Consider the following 27,654-nt stretch of genomic DNA (forward strand, 5'->3'; position numbering starts at 1 on the left):
ATAATTTGTGATGGACCAGCCTCTGGCATACTGTCTAGGATGAGGAAATGAATGGTACCTTTCACAAACATCACACCTTCATATTGTGATCCTTTAGAATATTGACTTAAAAGCTAGAGGCTTTCTAGAGACAGTTTACAGTTTCTGGACTGATTTGCTTCATACTGAGGGTGTGGGATTGCATGATTGAAGCAGCCCCACACAGGGGAGGAGGAATGGAATAATCTGTACACATAGTAAACTAGCATGTCAGGGAGAATGCCAGGTTAGAGTTTTTGCCTTGCCAGCTTGTTTTCCATGTGCAGGAAGAGTCGTGGGGTTTTGTTTGGTTTGGTTGGTTATAGAATGTAGCATTCTGAACTGGTACAATCCAGGAATATTTTAACCATGTGATGAGCTGTTTGTCTAGAGACCCTCACGATTCCATATATTTCAGGGCGGGGGGGGGGGAGATTTCTGCTAAATTCATGATTGCAGCCTTAGGCTGAATTTTGCTCTTTGGGAAATCTAAGGGCACAGTTCAGCCAAAGCGATTCTCCCTTAAATCCCATTGATTTTAGTGGAATACATTTAAACATTCTTTTGGCTAATTTGTTGAAGAAGCACATGCCATAATTACTCACCACTTATATATCTATGTTTGATTATAGTCTTGTAGGACTGGCTTTTGTCAGTGTGTGTGCATGTGAGGAAAAAAATAGATAGTAATGTTTTGATGCACTACTTAGGGATGATACTGTCACTTGCAAATAGTTCCTGTTTAGAGGCAATCAGAGAAACTCACTTGAATTTGTTTTTGGAAATGTATATGGTAGTTCAGCACATTTTAATATGTAGTACATACATTTATTTAGCATGAGAAATGCTAATGTGTAAGACTGCTAGTAAATAAAATATTGGATTTCATCTATCTAGCTACAGTCCCGAGGTATGATAGTCTTATGTGTAGTTGCCTCTTTGCTCCAGAAATGTTGTTCCTAATCCTTATATTATGCTATCATAAGCTGATGTATAAAAGGTGACCCATCATTTATTTATTTGGGGTGTTTTTACCCCACTGTTCAGCCGAAAAAGGCTCCCAGAGTGGCTTATAAAGATGAATATTAAGACAGTCCCTGCCCTCGAGCTTACAATCTAAAAGACACGACACAAAAGGAACAGGGATTGGGAGGACGGAGGGGAAGGAAAGCAAATACACCAGTGTTCATCCTGGGAGGCAGGAGGTGCAGCCCCCCAGTGGCCCCCGGTTCTCTCGCCGATGGGTGAGGCCAGAGTCTGCAGTCATGACATAAGTAATCAGGTTTTATTGATCAGTTCATTGGTTGAATTTTCAAAGTGACATCTAGTTGCTCTTTTCAAACAGAAATGGAGATTGCATAGCTAAACTTCTCTCTTCTGAGAAAAGCTTGCTACAATATGTCAACGGTCTTATTTGACTCTGATGAATTAAGCTGTAAAATATCATGCTATGGTAAATGTATTCAATGACATTGAAATTTAGACACATATTATTATTTATTTGGGCAGGTTTTATTATTGGAAGGGCCTTCCAAGTCATCTTAAAAATATAATGAAGTAGTTAGTTACAAGATTCCCATGAATATTTATAGCAGATTGTGGGAAAGTTTTGATGAACATTAATTTTACAGTATTTGGTAACTAGGAGCAGTATCCAGTGCTGGTCGTCCACCACTGCTAAACACATTATGCAAGTAGAAATGAACGGTAAGATAATGGCGAGTTAGTGCTTGCTAGTGCAACCCTGGAAATTAGCCCAAATTAGTACTTCCAGAATGGGGCAAGTCAGCAGAGCTCCCTTCCACGAGCTCCACTGACTTGCTCCATTCTGGAAGGGTTAATTTGGGCTAGTTTCCAGTTGTGTTAACAGTGTTAACTCCCCATTACACTACTGTTTGTTTCTGCTAGTTCTGCAGCTGTATTGGATGCTGTCCTACAGGTTTAATCTATAGCTTCAAACTGTTTAATACCTGGGATTGTCTTATTGATGTACTGTACTGACTTTAAAAAGTCTGGCATAACAGATGCTATAAACAACCATTTCTGATAAAGTACTGAATGTTTCAATCTGGTGACAGACGCTTAGGGTCCTTGATATGCAATGCATCTTAAGATGGATATGGATTTGAATATCCTACTTTTTGTATGCCTGGCTTATCCCTGTTCACTGACCTGGTCTCTCTCTTTCTCACCCTGCCCCCACCTGCTTATTGGAGTAGCTTTCACTCCCAGAGGAACAGAATGAAATAACAAGGAATGGCTGTGAATCCAAGGAACTTGTCTACCTTGTACAGATTTATTGTCAGGTAAGTTCTATGATATCCTTCCCGGCCTTATGAAACACTGTGTGATACTTCATTTCCTCCCTTTTCTTTCTCTCTCACATTTTCTACCATTTGTGTTGTGGGGTGAGAGAAAAATGGAGCTTTTAATGAGATAATTGCTGGGATTTTAATAAGAGAAATAAACTTCTGAACAAGTACAATATTGGTTGCAATAACATGTATCCTGGAACTGCAGATTAATCTATATGTGTGTGCCTACATCTTTGTGTATATTGCATATGTAGTGGGTTTATTTGCATTCCTAAGCCAGCCAATGAAATAGTGGTTAAGCTCTTAGCAGTACGTTGTTGAAACATTATGGCTGTTTTACTAATTTTTCAGAGGTCAGTGTTGAGCAAAGCTCCCTGATGAGTTGAAGTGGAGTATATGTAGCTTTCTTGTCAGAATTTAAAGCTTGCAGATGAATCCTTACGCTAACTAGAACTTCATAATTGAATCACCTTGGCAAATGTATAAAAGCTACTTGGAAAACAAATGTGAAACCAGTGGCTGTATTGTTGTTTCAGCGTTTGGGATATTGATACACTAGCTGCTTTTATATGTCTTGCAACTTGATTTGAAAGTTCAAAGTTACGTTGCTGGTGCAAGTAAATTAGCCTATTGAAGCCATTGTTTCTAGGCCTAGAAAAGTATTCTTGAGTATCACACTCACAAAGTAGATTAATCTTTGAGGTTTTTCTGTTACTTGATTAATTCCATTGAGTATAAAATTTGTCAACTTGTACCCAGTGTTGCCATCTTGAAAAACTGGGGGAATTATTCTGCCCATCATCTCTTTAACAATGCATGTCTCAACTAAATAGCAGTTGATAAGTGTACCATCTCTCCTCTATAGATCTATGAATAAAGTAGAATGCCACTAATCATTTACTGTCATTTACAATATTTTGAGAAGATATAACTGAAATGAAGACAATGTTGGCTTTCTACATTTACTCAGTCTGTGAAATGGGCAGCAGTGAAAACACCCCATGCCAGGGCTATTTAGGTTTCTGTTGTTTACGTATTGATCTATAACTGTTTTTATACAATATATTCATGCTTATTTGTAGAATCCACTAGATTTGTGATTTGTACATTTTTGTTTGTATATATTTCATGAACAAGTTTCTTAAAATAGTATATACATAGACAAATGTACAGACCAGAGAGGGAGAAGCTGATATTCTATGCTTGTGTGGTTAACTAGAAAATGTGCATGTTCATGGTCATCTCACAGATGTTATGATGCCTCTGTTTTGTTAGCTTCAGACAGGATGATGCATTTTAAAAGCATGTTATAACTAAGAAAGCAGTATTGCAGTGAATCGAGTTCACTTGCATCTTCTCTAGCCAACTGGACTGTGTTTAACAATGTGAAAGAAACTGCTTTAGAAACACCTGATTTCCTTAGAGCTTTAAAAAATGAAACACAAACTGCTTTAATAAACAAACATGATATTTAGGCACACTCACATATATTTATTTAGTAAATATGAATATAAACATAATTTGAGCTCAGCAAGCCCAGTAATCTGGACTATGGCCATCCACAATCATGTCATGCATGGAATTTTATATTAGCTCCAAATTCAGCATCCTGAGAATCTTGACTTTCACTTAAAAAAGAAAAGAAAGAGCGAGCAAGTAAGCTTATTTCTAGACCTAGATGACCTTGCAAGATTATGTGGAGTAGATTAAGTGAAATCTAAGAAGTCAAAGAAGGGGATGCAGTTTCCCTTAGTAAGAGGCTGGGATTCAGTTCCTGATATAGCTCCATGACTAGAAGAAGCAGAGGAAGTCTTGGTTTTAGAAAAGTGGGCTGGAAATTAAATTAGGCAAAAACTTGTAAATCTGTTTATTTGCAGAATTCATGTTAGAAGCAGAAAACTGCTTTGGTGTACAGAATTTTGATCCTTGTAATGCAGAGCACAGCACAGTTCTGTCCATATTGAACATGTTTTGCAGCAAACTTAGAGTTAATGTCTGTCCCAGGGACACCTTCTATATTCAGTGCACAGACCCTACACACAAGTGTGAGACACTCCTGCACAATTGTGGTTTAGAAAACCATATGAGCTACTTTAACATATTCAATCCCTATTTGTCAGGGCTGACAGGCAGTCAGGCCCTAGGCAACTGTTGCTATTCCTAGTGATGGGAAATGGACAAATTATCAAAATCAATATCCAAAGAAAGGCAGAAGATTAAAAAGAGGCGAACAGTCTGTATGGACTAAAGAGCAGAGGGACAGAGCAGTGGGCAGACAGGTGAAGCAAGTACACAAGTAGGAAATCAGTAGCACTCCCTGGAGAGACATGTTCCTCAAAATGAAGAGCATGACCAAACTCTAGATGCTTATAGTACAAAGTGAAGCATTGTAGTTTCCCTGGATCAGCTGAAAATCAGCAGCTGGATCATCCTAGGCGTGAGAGTCAGCATTCTTGCTTTGTATTTTCAACAGTAATTCAGCTGCCTCAGTGTTTCCCAAAATCATCAGAGAACTGATGTGATATGCTTCCAGATCCATTTTCCTATCCAGCAGCAGTCTCTATTGTTCAGCAGATAAGGAACCTGGGTCCATGGTTTATGGGCCTTATGGGAGTTATGGGAGTTATGGCTTATGGGAGTTGAACTCCAAATCCATCATTCTGTATGGGTGATTTAGTGCCGTTTTCCCCTCTGCCCCTGCTGCCCCCAGTTCTGTGCTAGAATCAAGTTTTTGATCTGGTTGGCTGCTGCGTAAATAGAACCTGAACAGGTATGAAAGCAAATCAACATGGGATAGTGACTTTAAATGAACGAAGATATTGGCCCTGTTACAATAATTAATGAAACTTTCTTAAAACTGAAGTAAGCCAGTGCAAGAGTGTCATTGTTTAAATTGGGTCCAGTGGTTAGCTTATTAGCTTGGCCTAAATCCATGTACTTTTCAGACATTCTAGAAGTTTAGGAGCATTTTGTTGCAAATGAGAGTAGCATTGTGGAAAGCAAAAGAAATGAGTCATCCCAGCAACTGCCGTTTAAAACTTCTGGACTGGAAAATCTGTTACGTTCTCTTCACTGAGTAGCTGTTGAAAGCACTTTAGTTTGTCAACTCAATCTTCAGCAGATAATCAGACAAAAAACTTTCAAGCACTGCACCTTTAATGTGGCCAACTCAAACTCTACAACTTGGCTGAATACCACTAAACGTTTATAGTCTAGTCTGGAAACTTTTATTTGCAGTGGGGGGAGGCATAATGAGTTTTTAAGACAATTTTTTCCTTGTTGTTAAAATATTACTTTATAAGTAATTGGAGAGTTGCTTGAGTAAGATGAGAAGGTCTTGGGGTTAATCAGACAGTGTCTTTCCACCACCACAAGATTATATCTGAGGAGAGATTTGATTCTGTCCCCGTCCCCGTCCCCAATTTCACCTGATGATCACTGATCAGAGTTGATCCTGTGGTCAAATTAATATGAGATCTCCCTTTTCAGTTGCTTGCTTTTCCTTTGGTGAGAGGAATAGAAGAGGGAGTACATGAACCAGAGGCCTGCTCCTGATCTGTCTCCAGGTACAATCCCTGGTGGATAATAATGACTGAATTCTGCTTTGGTAGACTGAATGGGTTAGAAATGTATGTGTAAATGTAGAGCCGAAATGAATGGAAAGACCATTTTTGCTAAGGTGACTTTGGGAATCCAAAAGCCTGAAGGTAAATTATTCCAGTGATTAATTGGCTACCTATTTATATGCATTTGCTCCCTCCTATAGTTGCACTTAATACACTTTCCCATTTTCCCACAGATGAATCTGCAATGCGTGGGTGTGGACAAAACTTATTCAGCATTTTCTAATTCATGTAACTAATATGTTGCTTGCAGTTGCTGCACGCGTAGTGAACCTCTTTCTTTGAGTGTTTTAGACTCAACCTTTAAGTACAGGCAGTCTCTTTGGTTTTGTCTTCAGGACTCTGAATAATGCTTTAGGCTATGTGCCCACTGTCACTTCACCTTTCTTCAATTAGCTTTGCTCATGGTTGAACACACCTTTGTAGTGTTCCTACAGTGGAGTCAGGCTGTATTTGCATAACACCCTAGATCATAATTCTTGAGAATTTTGGCTTATTGTTCACAAGCGAGTATGCTTGTGAACACTGCCCAATCACTTCCGCTTGGCTCCTCCTGTTAGCAAGAGTGGCTAAAGTGACTAGGAGCTTACCAGGGTGGGAAATTAGCATCGCATTCAAACTTGGACCCTGGCTTGTCACTCCTCTAACAAGCCAGGATCCATAAGCCAACTATAAACTCTGGCTTCAAACTCTGGGTTATTGAAGGAGAGAAAAGCCTGGAGTTCAGATTCGGATGTCATGCTAAGCTTTTCTGTCCAGATAAGTTCAGCTTTACGTTAGCTGCTCCTGTTTATAGGAGGAGCCAAGTGAGAGTGATTGGGCAGCATGCACCAGCACACCTGCTCATTATTGATAAGTCATAATTTTTGCTTAGTGTTTTGTGTCAATGCAGCCTGTAGCTCACATTTTTTTCATCAAGTCCACCTTCTTATGATAATGTGATCCCGATGTTCAACGTTTTTTTTAAAGAATTGTTTTGTGCATGTTTGTTTTGTGTGTAGGAGAAGGGTTATTCATTTAGCATTAATATAAAATACCAGTGTTGAAATAAGGAAGACACATATAGACAGGCTCCACTCGGCCATGGAAGCTCACTGGGTGACTTTGGGCCAGTCACAGACTCTCAGCCCAACCCACCTCACAGGGTTGTTGTTGTGAGGATAAAATGGAGAGGAGAAGAATAATGTAAGCCGCCTTGGGTCCTTGCAAGAGGAAAAAAGGCGGGATATAAATGCAATAAAGAAATAAATAAGCAAGCAAGCAAGCAAGCCACCATGGCTTATTTAACCCATTGTTGGTTATCGTGTCGTCTGTCAGGAATTTTTAAATCCACGATGGCTTATGTAGCCAAAATAAGCCACTTTGATAACCCGCAGTCTTCAGTAAGGGTTATTTAACCCACCATGGGTTATCGTGACATCTGGCGCTCAGTGTGGCTTATTCCAATTGCCTACACATTCACCTGGCAAGAGCAGTCAAAATTGTTGTGGCCACTCTGCTCCAGTCTGCTGAGCTCTTTTTCTGAGATCTGACAAACAGCCGAGGGACAACTGGAGCCAAACGAGCACAGACTTCCCTGATACTGCACTACAGCGAAGTTACACAATGACAGGTTTCCTGGAGTACAGTGACAGCCTCCCCCGATCATTCCGTCCTGAGGCTTCCCTGATTGCTACTGTGAATAGGGGAAAAGAGGGAAATAGGGGAAGAAGTACACACTTTTTAGTGAAAAAGCAAAATTCCACAGTTATCCAATACACCATCTGAAGGCTCTCCATGACGGTGCCCCAGCTATGCAATTTTGCCCCATTCCAACAAACTCTCATGGAGTTATATCTCCCAACCCCTTTTTCCTGTTACATGTACTTTTCCATGATGAAGCAAAATTCTACAGTTATCCACTACAGCATTTGAAGGGTCCCCATGAGGGGACCCCAGCTGTACAATTTGGCTCCATTCCAGCAAACTGCCAAGGAGTTATAGCCTACGCCCCTTTTCCCCTTTTCTGGCCCCTTCTCCATGAAAAAGCAAAGACGGACAGTACTGCTGTGCTGCAACGTGGGGAAGCTGTATGTCAAGTTTTGTCCTGATCTTGCAAAGTTCCAAGAGTTTACAGACACCACCCTCTTTTTGGAACCTGGCATATTCGCCTCTAAACCGATAGACAATACTGCAGTCGCTGATTTCAGCTGCCTCCCATACTGCGGTAGCACGAATTCACTCTGTTGCTGTATCACAGTTGCACATTTAAACCCATAGGCAGTACTGCGGTAGCCCTTTAAATGTGCAGCTGCAATACAGCAACAGTGCTGTAGCGATATTGAGAACAGAAGTGGCTCTGCCAGCAATGTGGCGGGGAGAATGCACCATTCCACTTTAGTGCAATGGCTATGGGGGGAGATGTGCAATTGAGGGTTTTGCAGTTGTGTGGGGCGCCTCCCAACTGGATGGTGGAGTGGGGGTGGCTGCCTATTTTTTTCATCAAAGTCCACCTTCTTATGATAATGTGATCCCGATGTTCAACGTTTTTTTTAAAAAAATGTTTTGTGCATGTTTGTTTTGTGTGTAGGAGAAGAGTTATTCATTTAGCATTAATATAAAATACCAGTGTTGAAATAAGGAAGACACATATAGACAGGCCCCACTCGGAACTTTTGCCTTGATCCTGCAAACTCCCAAGGGTTTATTTGTGCCACCCCCTTTTTGATGCACCTGGGATTTTTTCTCCTCTGGGGTAATGGTGCAAGGTTTGGATGGTGCATTGGGTGTCCTCCGACAGGAGAAGCTGCGTGTGAAGTTTGATCCTGATCCTGCAAACCTCCAGAGGTTTATTTGTGCCACCCCCTTTTTGGTGCACACCACGATTTTGCTCCTTGTAGCCCCTGCTGCAATGTAATGAATGGGTGAAACAGCTCCACTGCTGCGGTGGGAGGACTGCAGTGGGGCAAGGGGTGGGGGGATGTGTCAGATTAAGCACAGTAGTTTAATAAACTTTGCACAGTAGCTTATTAGCCTGGTCGTATGGTAGGGCATTGTGGACTATTTCAAAAATAAGCTACTGTGAGTAGTTTATTAAGCCACCATGGCTTAAAGTGACGTCCGAACATGGCCACAGTGTCCAAGTGAGGCAAACAATCGGTGTTTGGCAGGCAACTCAATACCGTTAACCCCAAGAAGTAATAAAAAATGAACTGCAGTGATATTTGTGACATTTGACATTTTAATAAATGCATACTGTGTTACCCGTGAGCCTTGCTGGGAATGGGGGACAAGCAAAAGGTCGGTAGCAGCTTAGAATCTTAGGGAACTCAGATAATATTCTCAATACACCACATCAGGATACAGTACAGTGCTATTAGGAGACATCCACCTAAAAGACAATCATATCCATGGTATGAGTCCTCTCTTGTCATAGGAACAAGATAGGGTGGTTCATTTCTGCCCTACAGCTGATACTATAAAAATTAAGCCACTGTTTAAAATAATGCTCTGCTCATCTCTGCCAACTAATGTGTACCTCTCTCAGAAAACATTCTGGTTCCAAAACTGGGGAGTGTCAGGTCATCAAGAATTCATTTTCTCTGCTCTTGCTGTTCAGACTTGTTGCATGCAGGGTGCTGAAGGACCTCTGTCAACTGACCTTGGAGTCTGTAATGGGACCTTAGGAAAGATGAAGTTGCTTCTGCTTTTGATGTACTAATTTCCCGGAGACTGGTGCTGGCTGCTGAAGGGAACAAATTCATAAGACCTGTTCATAAGATTAGTATTGTTCTAAAATGCATTTATTACTGGCTTGTAGATGACAGTCTGTTTTTCGTCATTATCGTTCCACCCATCAGCAAACTGAAGTTAAATTATAAGATAAAATGTAAAGATGACATGAGCATGCTTTCCTGTGGTGGGTAGCTTTAGCATTGTAGATAGTTAGTGATTAATTCCAATTAGTTGTGCGTCTAGAAAACTTGGAATTAAATCAATTAGCTTCAGTCCAAATGTATTCCATTTAAATCTGAAGAAAAAATGGAAATTTCTGTTGAAGTCTAAGAGGATCAGCTACCAAGTAAGGCTTCATTTAGTGATGTACTCCGGCAGGTTCCTAATTGTCATGTTGCCCTTTACAGAGCAAGGCTGCATTCAACCACAAATTGAAGAGAACAGTTGTCTCTAATTGAGAAGCTGACGTAGCACAGTGGCTTAAACAAGGCTATGAATCAGTCCCGAGTTCCAGTCTCCCCTCTGCCATGAACTTAGTCTGTGGCCTTAAACAAGTAACAATCCCCACCTGCAGTATGGATAATACTGCTCTCCCTTATAGGGTTGTTATAGGACCACAACTCCCTGTATTCCTGACAATTGGCCATGTTACCTGGGGCTGATGGGATTTGAACTCTAAAACATCTGGAAGGCTGAGATAGTGCGTGTATGAAGTGATTTGAACACTTTAAAGCACCCTATTATTTTAAGCAATCTAAGCAGACACAGATTTTCTGCTGCATCACTAAACAGGTGTAAATTTATTGCAGAGTTAGTTGCTTTCTCTACTTTGAGCATTGAAAAACACCAAGACTAAGATGTATTAAAAGCCTAGGCAAATTAATTAGACTTAATCTGGTACCTAAAATTAATCCAATTGAGCTTCAGGTAAGTAACTCTGGAGAGAGTGTTCAAGAGCTGGGGTGCCATGACAGAGAAGGCCCTATCATGGCTTACCACTGATCTGATCCCTGAAGATGGGGACACCTGAATAAAGTCCTCTGAGGATGATCTTGGTGAACAGGCAGGTTCATGTTGGAACAGGTGATCTTTTAGATAATATGAATACTAATACTTTGTTCAAAGACAACATAAACACTACACAGAACCATTGATACGTTCACTTGGTATCATAATCTAATTAGTAAATATTACAAATGTGGATGTACATGCCAGGTTTTGTGCTTCTATTTCACTGGAAGCTCTCAATTCTATAAAACATTGCAGGTAGTTTTCTCTAGTTGTTTGTATTAATGTAGATAGGTTGGCAGAAAGCAGTATTAAATATAAAATTATCAAGCATCTAAAAGAACACATTTTGCAATGGGTTTTCACCATCCTGAATAATTTTGCATTGTCCTCAAACTTGGCCACCTCACTGTTCACCCCTAAATCCAGATAATTTATAAAGATTTTAAAAGCACAATTCCCAGTAGAGATATTGGGCCTGTTCAGACTAAGCCATGATGGTTAGCATTTTTGAACTAGCCATGATGGCTTAGTGTGATGTCTGAACAGCATTTTCTCCAACCATGGTGGTTTATTAACCACGGACTAACCACGCTCAATAACAACTTGCCCCAAGGTGGTTAGTGGGCTCTACCATGGCTTAGTGTGATGTCTGAATAGCCTCTGTGGTTAATTGACAGCTGCCATAGAGCAAGCATGGCCAATCAAGGAGTAGCCGCTCATGCTTGAGCGGCAGATGTCTATGGTCAATATCTGCCTAGCAGCAAATGATGTAGCTGCTGCGAGCCCACTGATATGCTGACCCTGGCAATAACTGCATGCCTGCAGAGAAGCGAGCATACAGCTACAGCTAATGGCTGCTTGTGTCCTGGCCTGCCACCACTATGGGTATGGCCAGATGCCACCATTTGCGATGGTGCCTTTTACAGTGCAACTGCATAGGCAGCATGGACTCCGGTACTGCACCTGCAGCACCATAAGTGGTCAGCAGAAGTGACAGAAGCTGATTCCTGATGACCACCCATGTCCATTTGCACCACAGGGGATGCTTGAATGCTCTGTGCATCAGGGTCATGGATTACAGCAGTGAGCAGTGATTATACGCCTCCAGAACAGGAAAGACAGATCTCAGACCATGTGAGTCCATGCTGCGGAACATGCCCGGTGGGCCGGCAGCACCACCGAAATGGCCAGCAGCACCAAGCACCAAAATGGCCAGCAGCACCAAGCACCAAAATGGCCGACAGTGCAAAGGCTGCTGGATGCATGACCGCCCACCTGGAGGACTGCAGGAGGGAGGGTGGTTAGAGAACATGGTTGTAGAACATGATGACCTGCATGTGTGGCAGTAGCACTCGCAGTGGTTAGTGGTAACCACCATGCACCATGGTTAGCCTAACCACCCTTCCCCAGTGTATGTCTGAACAGGGCCAATAGTAAAAGTTGGGGTCATCCAATGAAATGTATTGGAAGTTGATTCAGAATAGAAAAATGGAATTATGGAATTCAGTGCCACAAGGGTACGGTGATGGCCACTAACTTTGATGTCTGTTAGGCTAATTCATGGAGGAGAAGAGGTCTATCAATTTCCTATTATCTGTGATGGCTATATGGGACCTCCATGTTCAGAGACAATATGCCTGTGAAAACCAGTTGATGTACAGCAGCAGTAGGAGATGGGTTATTGTCTCAAGGAAGCCCAGAAACAGACCCTGAAGGTGCCTGGCTGGCCTTTTTGGGAAACAGGATGCTGGACTAGATAGGCTTTTGGTCTGATCCAGGAGGGCTACTCTATGTTCATAAATGAAAGAGGACTTTTTAGTCATGTCAGCTTCACTTCCTTTCACCTGGATGGCAACAAGGTTTTCTTACCTACCTAGAATGAGGAAAGTAGCTAGAAGGACAGGATTAATATGTCGGAAAGTCATACAAAATTGCAAGCGGACACAGTGGAAAAACTAAAATGAATGAAAGACGCCTTCCAATTTATTCTACCTCAAAAGGCCAGGGTCAGATGCTGCAGGGTCAGATGCTGCTAACATGTGCAAAAATGTTTCAGTGAAATACTTAAATGAAAATCACTTTGTTTCATTGTTCTGGAAGGATGTGTACATGTTCACTGCTCCTGGTGTAGTATACTAAAAAATGCTTCACATTTGTTAAAGTATTATATTAACAGAGAAGCATGTATAAACGTTATTCAGTTCTTAGCTAGTTCATTGCTTAGGGTTCATTTATTTTGAAGTTCTCTGCAGCATTAGTGTCTGCCATGAAAAGTATTATGCACTTATACTCCATAGCTCTTTGTAGACCAATTCTGTTAAAACTGCTTTGATAGTCATCTTTTCTGTGCAGTTACTGAAATGGTTACTGACAAACACAGACCTGAGACAGCACCATGTCGAGTGTTGGAATAAAATTTATGAAATTAATTGCTTGAAATTGAAAACTGCTTGTGTGCAACAAAAATGAATTATTTTAAATATGGAGTGGTACCGATGGCATGATAGTTACTATTATTTTTTGTTTTGTTTTGCCCACTACTATGTGGGTGTGAACTCATCTGTCCGAATCAGTATAGGGAGGTTGTGGTAGATTCTAGAATAGTGGATAAGCATGCCTTGCATGTCAGATTGCTACCATAAAACTAAGAGCGCGCAAGAGCATAGCTGATTGAGTAGCTGTGAAGTAGCTTAACAGGAATGTTCCTCTGACTTGGAATAGTTGCATGTCTGCTGGGATGTTTGGTGTACAGTAAAAGCTGGCTGGCTGCAAAATAAGCTCATTTGAAGCTAAATAAAATAAGCTTGGCTTCGGCTGCTGAATGTTGTAGTACACTATTTTTAATGTGTGAGCTTAAATAGTTTTATCAGTAGCCAAGCTGTTAAAAGTCTAGTTCCAAGGCTGAACAAATTATCTTTTTTTTTAATACTAATTAAAGAACGACATGGTACTAGAAAGAATAGAGAAAATGTTTAAAATATGCAGTGTGTTTATTGAAAATAGACTAGAAATAAATCGGACCTCACTTTTACCTCAAGTTTGGTAAGTCCATTGGTTTTACTGAATTTCCTTCTTTTTTTTCATACGTTTTACATAGTTTGAGTCTGCCTTTTCTCTCTGGCATACACCAGTCTAAACTTTATGATGTGTCTTTTAAGGCTATGGCAGATCTGATTTAGGGCCTGGTCCTTCGGACACCCTATATATCATACAGTTACATTATTAAATCAGGTGACTGTGCTTAATGTAGGTACATATTATCAAAGGGAATCAGGACATGGAAAAGGGGATTGGTGTAAGGAGGTTTGGCATTACGTTTGGTGTTAGGAACTTGGTATATTGGTCAAAATGGCTTCTGTATTTTTAGTACTTGTTTGGCTTTACTGCTGTTCCTAGAGTAGAAACTATAATTTTTGCCTTGGCGAGTAACCCAGTTTAGAATGTTTTCAGAATGTTAGGATTCATTTGCTGGCAAAACAGAATATGACATTTTTTGTATTGGTCTATCTTCAATTCAAATAGGCTGTAATGTATTGTGTCAAGGCACTGGAAGATAGGTAGGAGATATAAATGCACAGAACAATGAAAATGGGTAAGTTAGCTGTAGCCTTTGTTAATGCAGACAGCTTTCAAATTGCTCAGAAATCTTCAGAACTTACTATCTTCCAGCAGCTTGGTTCTAGTCCCCTGTATCACTGTTCAGAATGTTCTTTCAGGACTTGCACTAGAAATAGAGGCAAAACCTCCCTAGTAATCAATAAAACTAAATAAAATCCTATGGATACACCCACTCATCCCAACCTAACTCTTCTCAGACTTGATCTGGTTCTACTGGAGAGGCCTCACACTGTTTCCTTTGATCTGCAGGGGAGGCACTTAGCTCTCTAAGGATTTCATCACCTATGCAGTCCGAAAGATCCTTAGACTCACCTCAAAAAGGTATTGATATTGTCGAGTTTTGCAAGGGGAAACAAGCAGGGAGGGAACTATGGAAGAAGACTCTTTGGCTCACTATCCCAAGGCAGCAGATCTGTTTTTTCTTCAAGCTTGATGTCTATGGTGGTCATGCTGGATGATGGATCTGGGTCCCTCAAGGACTCCTATGACAAGATAATGGAGGTAGCTCTGTATAAAGGGGAGCACCGGGATGGACATGGGTTACCAATTCTTTACTCACCCCGGGAGTTTACCTTTGGACAGAAGATCCTGCTGCTGCAGAACCAAAGACATGTAAGACCATCAAGAATGGGCTTAGAAAGAGCTCCTCAGGTCTTGCTCGAGGATTCTTCCATGAATGCTGTGAATCTTTGAACAAAACTTCATTTCTCCTCTTCCTACTCACCAGGGGGAAGTGATACGTCATCACATAGCAATTTATTCATTTGTAGGGAAGAGGAAAGATTTACTTTTAATACAGATCTCTTAAATTATGTCTTGCCATGTGCACACAATGGAGCATACCTACTAGCCAGAAATGTGATATCTTCTTATCCAGGAGGCATTGTTCACAACTTTGCCACTGCATCTTTTTCAGTGACCTTGAGTAAGCCTGTTTGCTTCTCTGAAGCAGAGTCATGCCATTAATAAAATTAAGTTGTTGGCATTGATGCTGTCAAGGGCTCCTTGGAGGCCTCTCTCAGTCTAATCCAGTAGCCAAGTCCAGACACAGACAAAGGGATTCTTTTCAAAGCTTTATTCCTCTTTTACAACTTAACAACTCTACTGTTAGCAACTAGATATGAGCAGCAGAGTACCTATGCCCTAAGTTGGAACAGTTGGTTCCCGTTTGAAAGGGAATCACTGGCAGACCCTGAACTTATGGGCTAGGGAGAGTCCCTCCCCCTTTCCCTTGGATCCTCTGGGTGCAACCATTGTTTGCGCGCCAACCGGGCACTACGCCTCCTTTCCGCGCCCTCCATTTGGCGCCGCTGTCTGCGTCGCGCGTCCAGCAAGTCTGCTTCCCGCGCTCTGTCACTCCCAGGACTGCTATCTATGCTAGGAATGCCGGTGGGAGGAATCTCTGTCAGCTGTTGGCCCTGGGAAAGATGAGCGCGCTCCTCTCCCAGGAGCGGCTCCTCTTCCTCAGAATCAGAACTACTCTGGGATTCTATGGGCTCAGTGTCCACCCTGACATCATCCCTGCTCCCATGAGGCCCCCCCTCGTGCTCCTCCCCTGGGGCCCCGGGTTTGTGGGGGTACAGCTGGTGGAAGCGCCTCAGCAGCAACGGAGCATGCACATTTTCCACGGGTTCCCAGGATTGCTCATCAGGCTCCTACCCCTTCCAGTCCACCAGATATTGCTAGCGGCCGCGAGAAAGGCGGGAGTCCAGAATCTCCACGACCTCAAACTCCTCCTCCCCCTCCACCAGCACTGGCAGCGGGGGGGAGCCGACTGAGTGATGAGGGTCGCCAGAAACCAGGGGGGACAGCAAGGACTGATGAAAAACAGGATGGATCTTCATGGAGGGGGGGGGGAGAGCCAGGCGAAAAGCAACAAGGTTAATCTGGGCCGTAATCTGGAAAGGCCCTGTGCGGCGAGGAACGAACTTCCTTGCGGGCGAGTGCGAGGGGAGGTATTGGGTGGACAACCAAACCCAGTGCCCCGGTTGCAGAGACAGACCCGGCTGGCGTGGCCGGTCCGCAGAGGCCTTGTAGGCTGCCTTGGCTTGCTCGAGGGAGTCCCGTAAGAGGTGGTGTACCGCTCTCAACTCCTCTAAAAAGTCATGGGCCGCTGGCACCGAAGAGGGAGCTAGGTTGGACGGGAAAGCCTTGGGGTGGTAACCAAAATTGGCAAAAAATGGAGTTTGGTGGGTGGAAGCATGGCAGGCATTGTTATAAGCAAATTCTGCGAGAGGTAGCAAGGAAAACCAGTCATCTTGCTGGTAATTGACATAACAGCGCAAATATTGCTCCAGAGTTGCTTTGGTGCGCTCGGTCTGACTGTCTGTCTATTGATGGTGAGCGGAGGAAAGATGGAGTATCACATGGAGCAATTCAAGTAGCTCCCTCCAGAAATGGGCAGTGAACTGGGGCCCCCTATCCGAAATGAGACCCTCGGGCCATCCGTGGAGGCGGAAAACCTGTGCCAAGAACAGCTCTGCCGTCTCCCTGGCTGTGGGCAACCCAGAGCAGGGGATGAAATGGGCCATCTTAGAAAACAAATCCACCACCACCAGAATGGTGGTCTTACCATGTGAGCGAGGCAAGTCAGTGATGAAGTCAAGGGAGGGCAGTTTCCAAGGTCCTGAGGGGGTAGGCAGGGGGTGAAGCAAGCCTGTGGGCTTGCCTGAGGGAGCCTTCGCCCGCTGGCAGGTTGGGCAGGAGGTGACATAGGTCTTGACGTCCTGACACACACGAGGCCACCAAAAATCCCTCGTCATTCCATGCAGGGTCTTGGTGATGCCAAAATGCCCAGCTGTGGGGGAGTCATGGCACTGATGGACGACCTTCTCGCAGAGGGGTCTAGAAGGCACATAGACCCGGCCGGAATGGTAAAGCAGGCCACCTCGCAAAGAGAAGGGGGTAGGGGGGGGCAGAGGCTAGCCCCAATTCCTCCACCCTTGTGCGAACAAAAGCATCCTGAGCCTGTGCAGAGAGAAGGAGCTCCTCCCAAGAATGAGATACCGCAGCTGTTGCCAGGCCTTGGGGGGGAAGAATCGGGGGGGGGGATTTTCCTCACTCCCTGGCTGGAGGTCAGGCTTACGAGAAAGAGCATCTGCTTGTAGGTTGTCAGAGGCTTTCACATGGCAAATCTTAAGGTGGAACCGAGAAAAAAAAAGCAACCACCTAATCTGCCACTGGTTTAAGGCACGGACTGTCTGAAGATGTTCGAGGTTGCGATGGTCAGTTCTAACTTCGACTGGGTGCTGTGCCCCCTCCAGGAGATGACGCCAGGTTTCCAAAGCGGACTTGATGGCCAGCAGTTCCTTCTCCCAAATGGTATAATTTTTCTCAGACATGTTCAGCTTCCTGGAGTGGTAGGCGTGAGGTTGCAGCCCACCGCCCTTCTGATCTGGCTGAAAGAGCACCGCCCCCACCGCAAAGTCAGAGGCATCAGTCTGCACTACAAAAGGCTTCCTCAGGTCGGGATGTAACAGGATCGGCTCAGAACTGAAAAGCTTCTTAGGTTCCTCGAAAGCCTGTTGGGCCGATAACGTCCAATGAAAAGGAGATTTGTTGCCCTTAAGGAGGTCCGTGAGAGGAGAAGTCAGCTGAGCAAAACTGGGTAGGAACTTTCTGTCAAAATTAGCAAAATCCAGAAAACGTTGCAAGTCCTTCTTGGTGGGTGGATGGAGCCTGCCAAGAGAGGACAGCCTGGGCCTTTGCAGGATCCATCCTGATACCGTCAGGCGAGATAATGTACCAAGAAAGTCCAAAGAGGTTAGGTCAAATGCACATTTCTCCAGCTTGGCATAAAGATGGTTCTCGTGGAGGCGCTGGAGGATGGCGGAGACATGACACTGATGGGCGTGGGGGTCCTCAGAAAATATAAGTAAATCATCGAGATAAACAATGAGGAAAGTGTCCAAACAGTCCCGGAAGATGGCATTCATAAAACGTGAAAAGGGGGGGGGGCGCAGGCGAGCCCAAAAGGCATCACTAGGTATTCATATGCTCTGTACCGGGTCCCGAAAGAGGTCTTCCTCTCATCCCCCTCCCGGATACGAATGAGATTGTATGCGCTACGCAGGTTCAACTTTGTGAAAATCTTGGCTCGCCCCAGGCGCTCCAGCATCTCAGGTATGAGGGGGATGGAGACCGAATTTAGATTTCTGAAATCGTGCACCGGGTGGAGTTCTCCAGATCGTTTGGCCACAAAGAAGGTAGGAGCACAGGCGGGGGAGGAAGACGGGCGAATGAAGCCGTGTTTGAGATTCATGTCCAAAAACTCCCGCAGAGCTTGAACTTCCGGCTCAGACATCGAATACAGCCGGCCAGCGGGGATGGTCGCCCCCGGAATGAGGTTAATGGCACAGTCAAAAGGGCGGTGGAGGGGAAGCCAGTCAGCCTCCTTCTTGTCAAACACATCCCGAAAAGCTGCATACTTCTCTGGGGGGATCACGGTAGCTGAAGGACTGCCAGAAGCAGACAATGAGGGGGAGGAAAGGGTTAAGGCCTGGGCTGGGACTGGCGCCTCCTCTGGGAGGCAATGCTCCCAGCAGTAGGGAGACGCAAACTCCACTTGCTGAAGCCCCCAAGAAATCTGAGGGTTGTGCTTAGAGAGCCAGGAAACACCCAGCATGATTGGGTATAAGGGAACCTTGGCTAAGTGAAACTGAATCTGCTCAATGTGAGACTGGGCACGCAGAGTGAGTGGAACTGTAATACGGGTCACCGCGCCCGAAGAGAGAGGATGCCCATCGATGGTCTCCACTGCCAAGGGGGCAGGAAGGGGCAGGGTAGGAATCTTGTGGAAGAGGGCGAAGGTCTCATCCATGAAACTGGTCGTAGCCCCCGAGTCCACTAAAGCTAGGGTCTCCATTCCACCCCACTGGGAGGAGCAGAGGTGAACATGCAACAGCAGATGGGAGGGTGGGGGGGTTGGGGAAGGCACTCACCCAGTGGGGAACTGACCCCCCACACTGGAGGCCCCCAACAAGCTTGGGGGGCAGTCTAGTCAGGCCTGGGGACGAGGAGGAGGAGGGGGAAGGAGAGGAGGGGGAGGCAGCGGAGCTGTGGATTTAACTCAGCAGGTCTTGGTGAAATGCCCCAGCTTTCCACATCGAAAACATCGGCGCTCAGCTCGCCAGTGCTCAAACTCCTCTGGCGGCAGTGAGGCTCGGGTGGCTCCCAGCTGCATCGGGGTCTCCTCCACCCCCAGCGCCGGAGCGGGGGGTGGGGGAGAGGGCAGGAAACGGGGAATGGGAGGAGGGAAATCCCGGCCCCTGGCGCCCCGCCGGGTCTGCCGGCGCCCCACCAGCTGACTATCTATCTGAAGGCAGGTCTGGATGAGGTCCTCCAAAGTAGGGCTGGGCGTGCACGCCAACTCGTCTAAGATCTCGTCATTCAAACCATCCAAAAATTGAGCCACTAGCGTGGCATCATTCCACTGTAAATCCTGCATCAGCAAGCGAAAGGTTGTAGCATAGCTGGAAACTGAGTTTTTGCCCTGCCGGAGGCGGCGAATCTCCCGAGAAGCCATTGCGTGCGCAGGGGGTCACCAAAAAAATGGGCCATCGCTGTCATGAAACCTTGATAGTCTATGAGCAGGGGGTCATTAGCGAGCAGGAGCCCCGAAGCCCATCTAGCTGCCATGACTGAAAGTAGGCAGTGGGTTTAATGATGAAACCCACACGAACCTGCTCTGTCTGGAAATCCTCAGGTGGAAGCTGCATGTACAGCTCCGATTGGGCCCTGAAAATCTGAAAAAGTTCTTTCTCACCAGAAAACTTCTCTGGCAAAGCCACTGGGCACTTGCGGTGGGGGGGAATCGGAGGTAGAGGGGGTTGAACCGCAGCCTGTAGATTCTGCACGGCAGACATCAGTTGAGCCATCTGATCACGGAGCATCTGGTTCTCTGGCACTACAGCTTGCACTGCCAGGTCCCCGGCACCCTCCATACAGCAAATAGGAGAAGAGAGAGAGAGAAAAAAAAAGAGGAACAGGGACCAAGCTGTCAAGGGCACCTTGGAGGCCTCTCTCAGTCTAATCCAGTAACCAAGTCCAGACACAGACAAAGCTTTATTCTTCTTTTACAACTTAACAACTCTACTGTTAGCAACTAAATATGAGCAGCAGAGTACCTATGCCCTAAGTTGGAACAGTTGGTCCCTGTTTGAAAGGGAATCACTGGCAGACCGTGAACTTATGGGCTAGGGAGAGTCCCTCCCCTTTTCCCTTGGATCCTCTGGGTGCAACCGTTGTTTGCGCGCCAACCGGGCACTACGCCTCCTTTCCGCGCCCTCCATTTGGCACCACTGTCGGCGTCGCGCGTCCAGCAAGTCTGCTTCCCGCGCTCTGTCACTCCCAGGACTGCTATCTATGCTAGGAATGCCAGTGGGAGGAATCTCTGTCAGCTGTTGGCCCTGGGAAAGATGAGCGCGCTCCTCTCCCAGAAGCGGCTCCTCTTCCTCAGAATCAGAACTACTCTGGGATTCTATGGGCTCAGTGTCCACCCTGACAGATGCATTACATATAATTTTACAATATCTAAATGAAAGGTGCTTAAACCACTAAGTGACACATTGAGCACATGATGCAGTTACAGAGATAGGCCAAAGGCATTAATTTATGTCAGTAGGTGATTAAAAATGATCTACAAATAGCTACACATTCATTTGCTTATCACTTTTCTTTGGTTGGCTGTTTAACATTTCACCACCTAGTGTTCATGGTGGTAACAGACCGTTGCATGCTACAGATTTATGTTAGGTTATTGCACTCAATTTTCTGACATTTAGAAATCACCACGAACGTCAGGGTTCTCCTTTCTGTGACCTATTGCTCTTATCATATATTTTACATGGGTATATGTTGTTGTTAAGTCGTTAAGTCGTGTCCAACTCTTCGTGACCCCATGGACAGTAGCATGCCAGGCCTTCCTGTCCTCCGCTCTCTCCCGGCGTGTGCTCAAGTTTATATTCATTGCATCAGTGATGCTATCTAGTCATCTCATCCTCTGCCGTCCCCTTCTCCTTTTGCCTTCAATCTTTCCCAGCATCAGGGTCTTTTCCAGTGAGTTTTTTCTTCGCATTAGATGGCCAAAATATTTGAGCTTCAGCTTCAGTATCTGTTCATCCAATGAGCAGTCAGGGTTGATTTCCTTTAGGATTGACTGATTGGACCTCCTTGCAGTCCAGGGGACTCGTAAGAGTCTTCTCCAGCACCACAGTTCAAAAGCATCGATTCTTCCGCGCTCAGCCTTCCTTATAGTCCAGCTCTCACAGCCATACGTTACTACTGGGAAAACCATAGCTTTGATTAGACGGACCTTTGTCGGCAAGATGATGTCTCTGCTTCTGACTATGCTGTCTAGGTTTGCCATAGCTTTCCTCCCAAGGAGCATGCGTCTTTTAATTTCATGGCTACAGTCAGTGTCTGCGGTGATCTTGGAGCCCAAGAAAATAAAATCTGTCACTGCTTCCATTTGTTCCCCTTCTATATGCCAGGAAGTGATGGGGCCAGATGCCATGATCTTCGTTTTTTTAATGTTGAGTTTCAAACCAGCTTTTGTACTCTCCACTTTCACTATCAACAAGAGGCTCTTTAGATCCTCTTTGCTTTCTGCCATTAGGGTGGTATCATCTGCGTATCTGAGGTTGTTGATAATTCCCCCAGCAATCTTAATTCCGACCTGTGATTCATCCAACAGGTGTACTCTGATGTACACCTCATGATGTACTCATGCATATAACTTTCATAATTTCTCATGATGTACTCTGCATATAACTTAAATAAGCAGGGCGACAATATACAGCCTTGTTGTACTTCTTTCCCAGTTTTGAACCAATCGGTTTTTCCATGTCTGGTTCTTACTGTTGCTTCTTGACCCTCATACAGGTTTCTCAGGAGACAGGTAAGGTGGTCTGGTACTCCCATCTCTTTAAGAATTTGCCACAGTTTGTTGTGATCCACACAATCAAAGGCTTTAGTGTAGTCAATGAAGCAGAAATAGACATTTTTTCTGGAAATCTCTTGTTTTCTCCATGATGCAGCGAATGTTGGCGATTTGATCTCTAGTTCCTCTGCCTCTTCAAAATCCCGCTTGTACTTCTGGTAGTTCTCGGTTCACATACTGCTGAAGCCTAGCTTGTAGGATTTTGAGCATCACCTTGCTGGCATGCAAAATAAGCGCGATTGTGCGGTAGTTTGAACAGTCTTTGGCATTGCCCTTCTTTGGAATTGGAATGTAAGCTGACCTTTTCCAGTCTCGTGGCCACTGTTGAGTGTTCCAAATTTGTTGGCATATTGAGTGCAGCACTTTAACAGCATCATCTTTTAGGATTTTAAATAGCTCAGCTGGAATACTGTCATCTCGGCTAGCTTTGTTGTTAGTAATGCTTCCTAAGGCCCACTTGACTTCACTCTCGAGGATGTCCGGCTCAAGTTCAGTGACCGCAGTATCATGGCTATCAGGGACATTCAGATCTTTCCTGTATAGTTCTTCTGTGTATTCTTTCCACCTCTTCTTAATCTCATCTGCTTCTGTTAGGTCCCTGCCTTCTTTGTCCTTTATCATGCCCATCTTTGCACAAAACGTTCCCTTGATAACTCCGATTTTCTTGAAAAGCTCTCTAGTCTTTCCCATTCTGTTGTTTGCCTCGATTTCTTTGCATTGTTCATTTAAGAAGGCCTTCTTGTCTCTCCTCGCTATTCTCTGGAACTCTGCATTCAGTTGGATCTATCTTCCCCTTTCTCCCTTGCTTTTCACTTCCCTTCTTTCCTCAGCTACTTGTAAAGCCTCCTCAGACATCCACTTTGCTTTCTTGCCTTTCTTTTTCTTTGGGAAGGATTTAGTTGCTGCCTCCTGAACAATGTGACAGACCTCCGTCCATAGTTTCTCAGGCACTCTGTCTGTCAGGACTAATCCCTTAAATCTATTTGTCACCTCCACTGTATATTCATAAGGGATATGATTTAGGTCATACCTGAATGGTTTAGTGGTTTTCCCTACGTTGTTCAATTTAAGCCGAAGTTTTGCAACAAGAAGCTCATGATCTGAGCCACAGTCAGCTCCAGGTCTTGTTTTTACTGACTGTATAGAGCTTCTCCATCTTTGGCTGCAAAGTACATAATCTGATTTCGATATTGACCATCTGGTGATGTCCATGTGTAGAGTCGCCTCTTGTGCTGTTGGAAAAGAGTGTTTGCTATGATCAGCATGTTCTCTTGGCCTCTATTACTCTATTAGCCTTTGTCCTGCTTCATTTTGTACACCAAGGCCATGGTTGCCTGTTATCCCGGTGATTTCTTGACTTTCTACTTTAGCATTGCAATCCCCTATGATGAAGAGGACATCTTTTTTTGGTGTTAGTTCTAGAAGGTGTTGTAGGCCTTCATAGAACCGGTCAACCTCAGCTTCTTCGGCCTCAGTGGCTGGGGCATAGACTTGAATTACTGTGATGTTGAATGGTTTGCCTTGGATTCGTACTAAGATCATTCTGTCATTTTTGAGATTGTACCCCAGTACTGCTTTTCCCATCTTTTTGTTGACTATGAGTGCTACTCCATTTCTTCTCAGGGATTCTTGCCCACAGTAGTAGATATAATGGTCACCTGAATTAAATTTGCCCATGCCTGTCCATTTTAGTTTGCTGATTCCCAAGATGTCGATGTTCAATCTTGCCATCTCATGTTTGACCACCTCCAGCTTACCTTGATTCATTGATCTGACATTCCAGGTTCTTAAACAATATTGTTCTTTACAGTATCGGACTGACTTTTCACCACCAGACACATCCACAGCTGAGTGTCCTTTCGGCTTTGGCCCAGCCGCTTCACTCTTTCTGGCGCTACTTGGAAATTCCCTCTGCTCTTCCCCAGTAGTATATTGAACATCTTCCGACCTGAGGGGCTCATCTTCTGGCGTCATCTCTTTTAGCCTTGTGATACATTCCATGGGGTTTTCTTGGCAAGAATACTGGAGTGGGTTGCCATTTCCCTCTCCAGTGGACCTCATTTTGTCAGAACTCTCCACCATGACCTGTCCGTCTTGGGTGGCCCTGCATGGCATAGCTTATGGCTTCACTGAGTTACGCAAGCTCCTTCGCCACAACACAACAGTGATCCATGAAGGGGACATGGGTATATGATTGATAGCAAATTGTTTAAATTGCAAGTTGTAAAGAAAGATGGGAATCTAATAAAGTGTTGAGAGAAGCAAATCCCTTTTCAAATAGCAAGAGACTTAGGCTATATATTTTTCATCCTGCCATTCAGAAACCATTTTAATCAAGGAAAACAGTTGAGCATTACAGCTTTGTATGCTGGAAACCCTTCTTCTTCTGTTACATGTTTACATGCTCTTGTTGCTCTTCAGCTTCATAAAAATAATTTCACTCAGCAAACACAATGGTTATATATTTATCTAATGGATGGCTATATCTGTGAAGGACTGCTTTGGAAGGTTGGGTTTGGGGGGAAAAGGAAAACTGATTTTAGTTACATACACTCAACAGTTTTACTGCTGTCATGTATCTAGGTTGAGTCTGAATGTTACACAGCAAGCATCTTTTGAAAGACTTCAGATACTCTTTGCTCCATAATTAGTGGGATTATTAGTGCTTTGTGTGTCACTGTACATTTCAGATACTTTCTTTTACCTCTGTATTCAAAATTCTAGGAAGCATTTGCTTTGAGTGTTCTAATAATTGTGTAATATGTATAGGAATTCTTGGATAAATAGTAGAGTTAGTAAAGCAGTCTTGTTTCAGGTGTCTACCTTTTTAGTTTCCCAGGCATTTTTAGCATTTTAGCATTCCATTTTTATTAGCTCTGTTGTCTTAAATCTGCTATTGTGTCAAATATCTGCACTGCTGCTAGGTATTACTCTGGTTATATTTTTATTCTGCAGTTTTAATCTATTTTATATTGTGTTTTCTGTTGTATTTTTGTGGTTTTAATTTTGTGAACCGCCCAGAGAGCTTTGGCTATTGGGTGTTATAAAAATGAAATAAATTAATAAATATCCTGTTACAATCTATTTTGCAGACACTCTCCCTCCCCCGCACTTGAAAATGAATGTGGAGTTGAGCTGGTTTTGAAACTGAAATATTCAGTGTTTATTTGAATTTATACACTACCTTTCAGTTTGGTAGCCTAATCTTCAAGGAAGATTTTCTGTTATGTGTTGTATCTTTCCTGGCCCTCTTGAGAATTGGCGTGGTGATCAAGCTGGTGTTTACATTTGAAATGTAGAATGTTGTCCTGAACATGCATAATTGCTTTAATTCTAATTTTGCAATGTCAAGGAAGATATTGCATTGCATCGTCGCACGTGTCTTTTGTTGCCCCCATTAAACATATGTGTTATGGCTGAGCTGAGGTTCATCTTGAAATGCAGAATTCACCAACTTTCATTCTGATGTCTCTGTTCAAGGAAGATATTGCAATCTTCTGCATTCTTCCCTGTTTGGAAATGGGTGTTGGGAATCTAGTTGTTATTAGTCAAACTTGAAATGTTGATGTGCATTTATGTTCATACTGCATTCTGATATATCAGGGTTGAGCTGATTTACAGTGTTACAAATAAGCTAAGGAATATTAATCAAGAGTTGAAACTAGTTAGCAAAGCCTAATTAAGTGAAAACCTGGTTCTTCTCAACCATAGTGAATGATGATGGTAATAGGGAGGTTCACATGACCCCTGTCATACATTCATGAACATGTGAGGGAGGAATGGGATTGTGCCCACCAACCATGCCCCTTTATGAGAACATAAGAGTAGCCATGTTGGATCAGATCAAAGGCCTATCTCTCCTAGCATTCTGTTCACACAGTGGCCAAGCTTATACCCATGGTAAGCCTGCAAGCAGGACACCCTCCTGCTCCCCCGCAACTGGTATAAAGAGGCCCTATCCCTCATGCCAATCTAATTGCTCTTACAGGCAGGCACACAAGCAGGGCCTGTGCTGATCTCAGAGAGCAGGCAGCTTGGTATATGCAGTCCTTCAAGTAACCTGGACCCAAACCTCTGAGCATGTGCACAGCGCCTTTCCTCCAAACCATTTAGGACTTTAAAGGCCAGTACCAACACCACTGGCCACCTGAGCTTTCTGGCCACCACCACCACCTGAGCTCCCCCAGTTAGTGCTACTATAGCATAACCGTCCATGGAATTGTGTAAACAGGTGGTTCTTTATGTAGAGGGACCACAGTACAGTTGCAGAACACATGCTTAGGATACTGAAGGGTCCAGGTTCAGTCACTGGCATTCCAATTAAAAGCATATTGGATAGAAGTTCCAAGAAAGATCTCTACCTGAAACCTTTGCAGGGATTATATAATTTTGAATTGATAGTATAGGGCTAGATGGACCAGTCTTTTGACTAAGTATAGATACAGAAATGGGTTAAATAACACTAGGAACAAATGAGTTTCATTTTATATTGGTTAATTTTGACGTTGGCCTGATCATCTGAGTTTAAACTGTTGAGTTTGGTTATGAGAGTTGACAGCACTGCAGAGGTGTCTGACCTGTGTTTCTGCTAGAACTGCTGTTTTATGATGCTGGTCACAATAACATGAATTGGCAGTAAGTATATAACACTTTAATACTTTGTTTTCTCTCTGAAGGGCAAGAGCTGGATTGTGAAGCGGAGTTATGAGGATTTCAGAGTGCTTGATAAACATCTTCACCTATGTATTTATGACCGGCGCTTCTCTCAGCTCTCAGAGCTACCCCGTTCTGATGCCTTGAAGGACAGTCCAGAGGTAAAATATGAAGTTTGTCATTCGTTGAAAAAAGCTACCTGAGTGCAGGGAGAAGGAGGTTGCTTTTTAAAAAGAACTTGCCTTTGAACATGATTGTTTGTTTGGTCTCTGAACTATAAGGAGAAGCTCCTGGTTATAATTATGGGAACAGTGCATTGCTGCATAACAGTAGGGCTGGCCCAAGTTTACTACCTGAAGTGAAGACCAAGATGCTCCCAGCCAATCTATGTACAGAAGCTGACCAGACTGGCAATTGAACCTTACTCAACACTGGCAATGGTGCATAGTCGTCCAACACACTTGAGGGCAACAGGCTAGCTTAGGGAATGAAAGGTAAGCCAAAGTGTTGGAGGACAGCTCCGTCCTCCAATACCTCACCAACACTTCCCACTTCACAGCATCTCCTGCCTGAGGTGGCTGCCTCACTTTGCCCAATGATAGAACTGGCCTTGCGTAACAGAAGGAATATGCCCAGAAAAAAAGTTAGGCAAATTATTAAAATCTACAATCCTGCTAAATGAAGAATAGAATTTATGTTTGCATGATATATCTACATTATACATCAATGCACTTTCAGTGTTTTGGTATTTCTCTACTTTTTT

The 27,654-nt window shown here is 44.0% G+C and overlaps 1 protein-coding gene across 20 annotated transcripts in view; it reads left to right on the top strand.

The window, feature by feature from the left end:
• ARHGAP32 (Rho GTPase activating protein 32) overlaps positions 1-27,654 on the top strand; it is a 346,243-nt gene that overhangs the window by 207,089 nt on the left and 111,500 nt on the right. For 19 of the 20 annotated variants that reach the window (XM_084803670.1, XM_084803653.1, XM_084803655.1 and 16 more), the window contains 2 exons: positions 2,238-2,324; positions 26,915-27,052. In XM_084803670.1, the coding sequence (XP_084659796.1) occupies positions 2,238-2,324; positions 26,915-27,052 (225 nt within the window). The other variant, XM_084803674.1, reaches the window with a different exon arrangement.

Source organism: Heloderma suspectum, chromosome 6 (assembly GCF_057233095.1).
Source record: "Heloderma suspectum isolate Gila_16-S chromosome 6, 16-S_ref, whole genome shotgun sequence".
NCBI classification, from domain to species: domain Eukaryota; kingdom Metazoa; phylum Chordata; class Lepidosauria; order Squamata; family Helodermatidae; genus Heloderma; species Heloderma suspectum.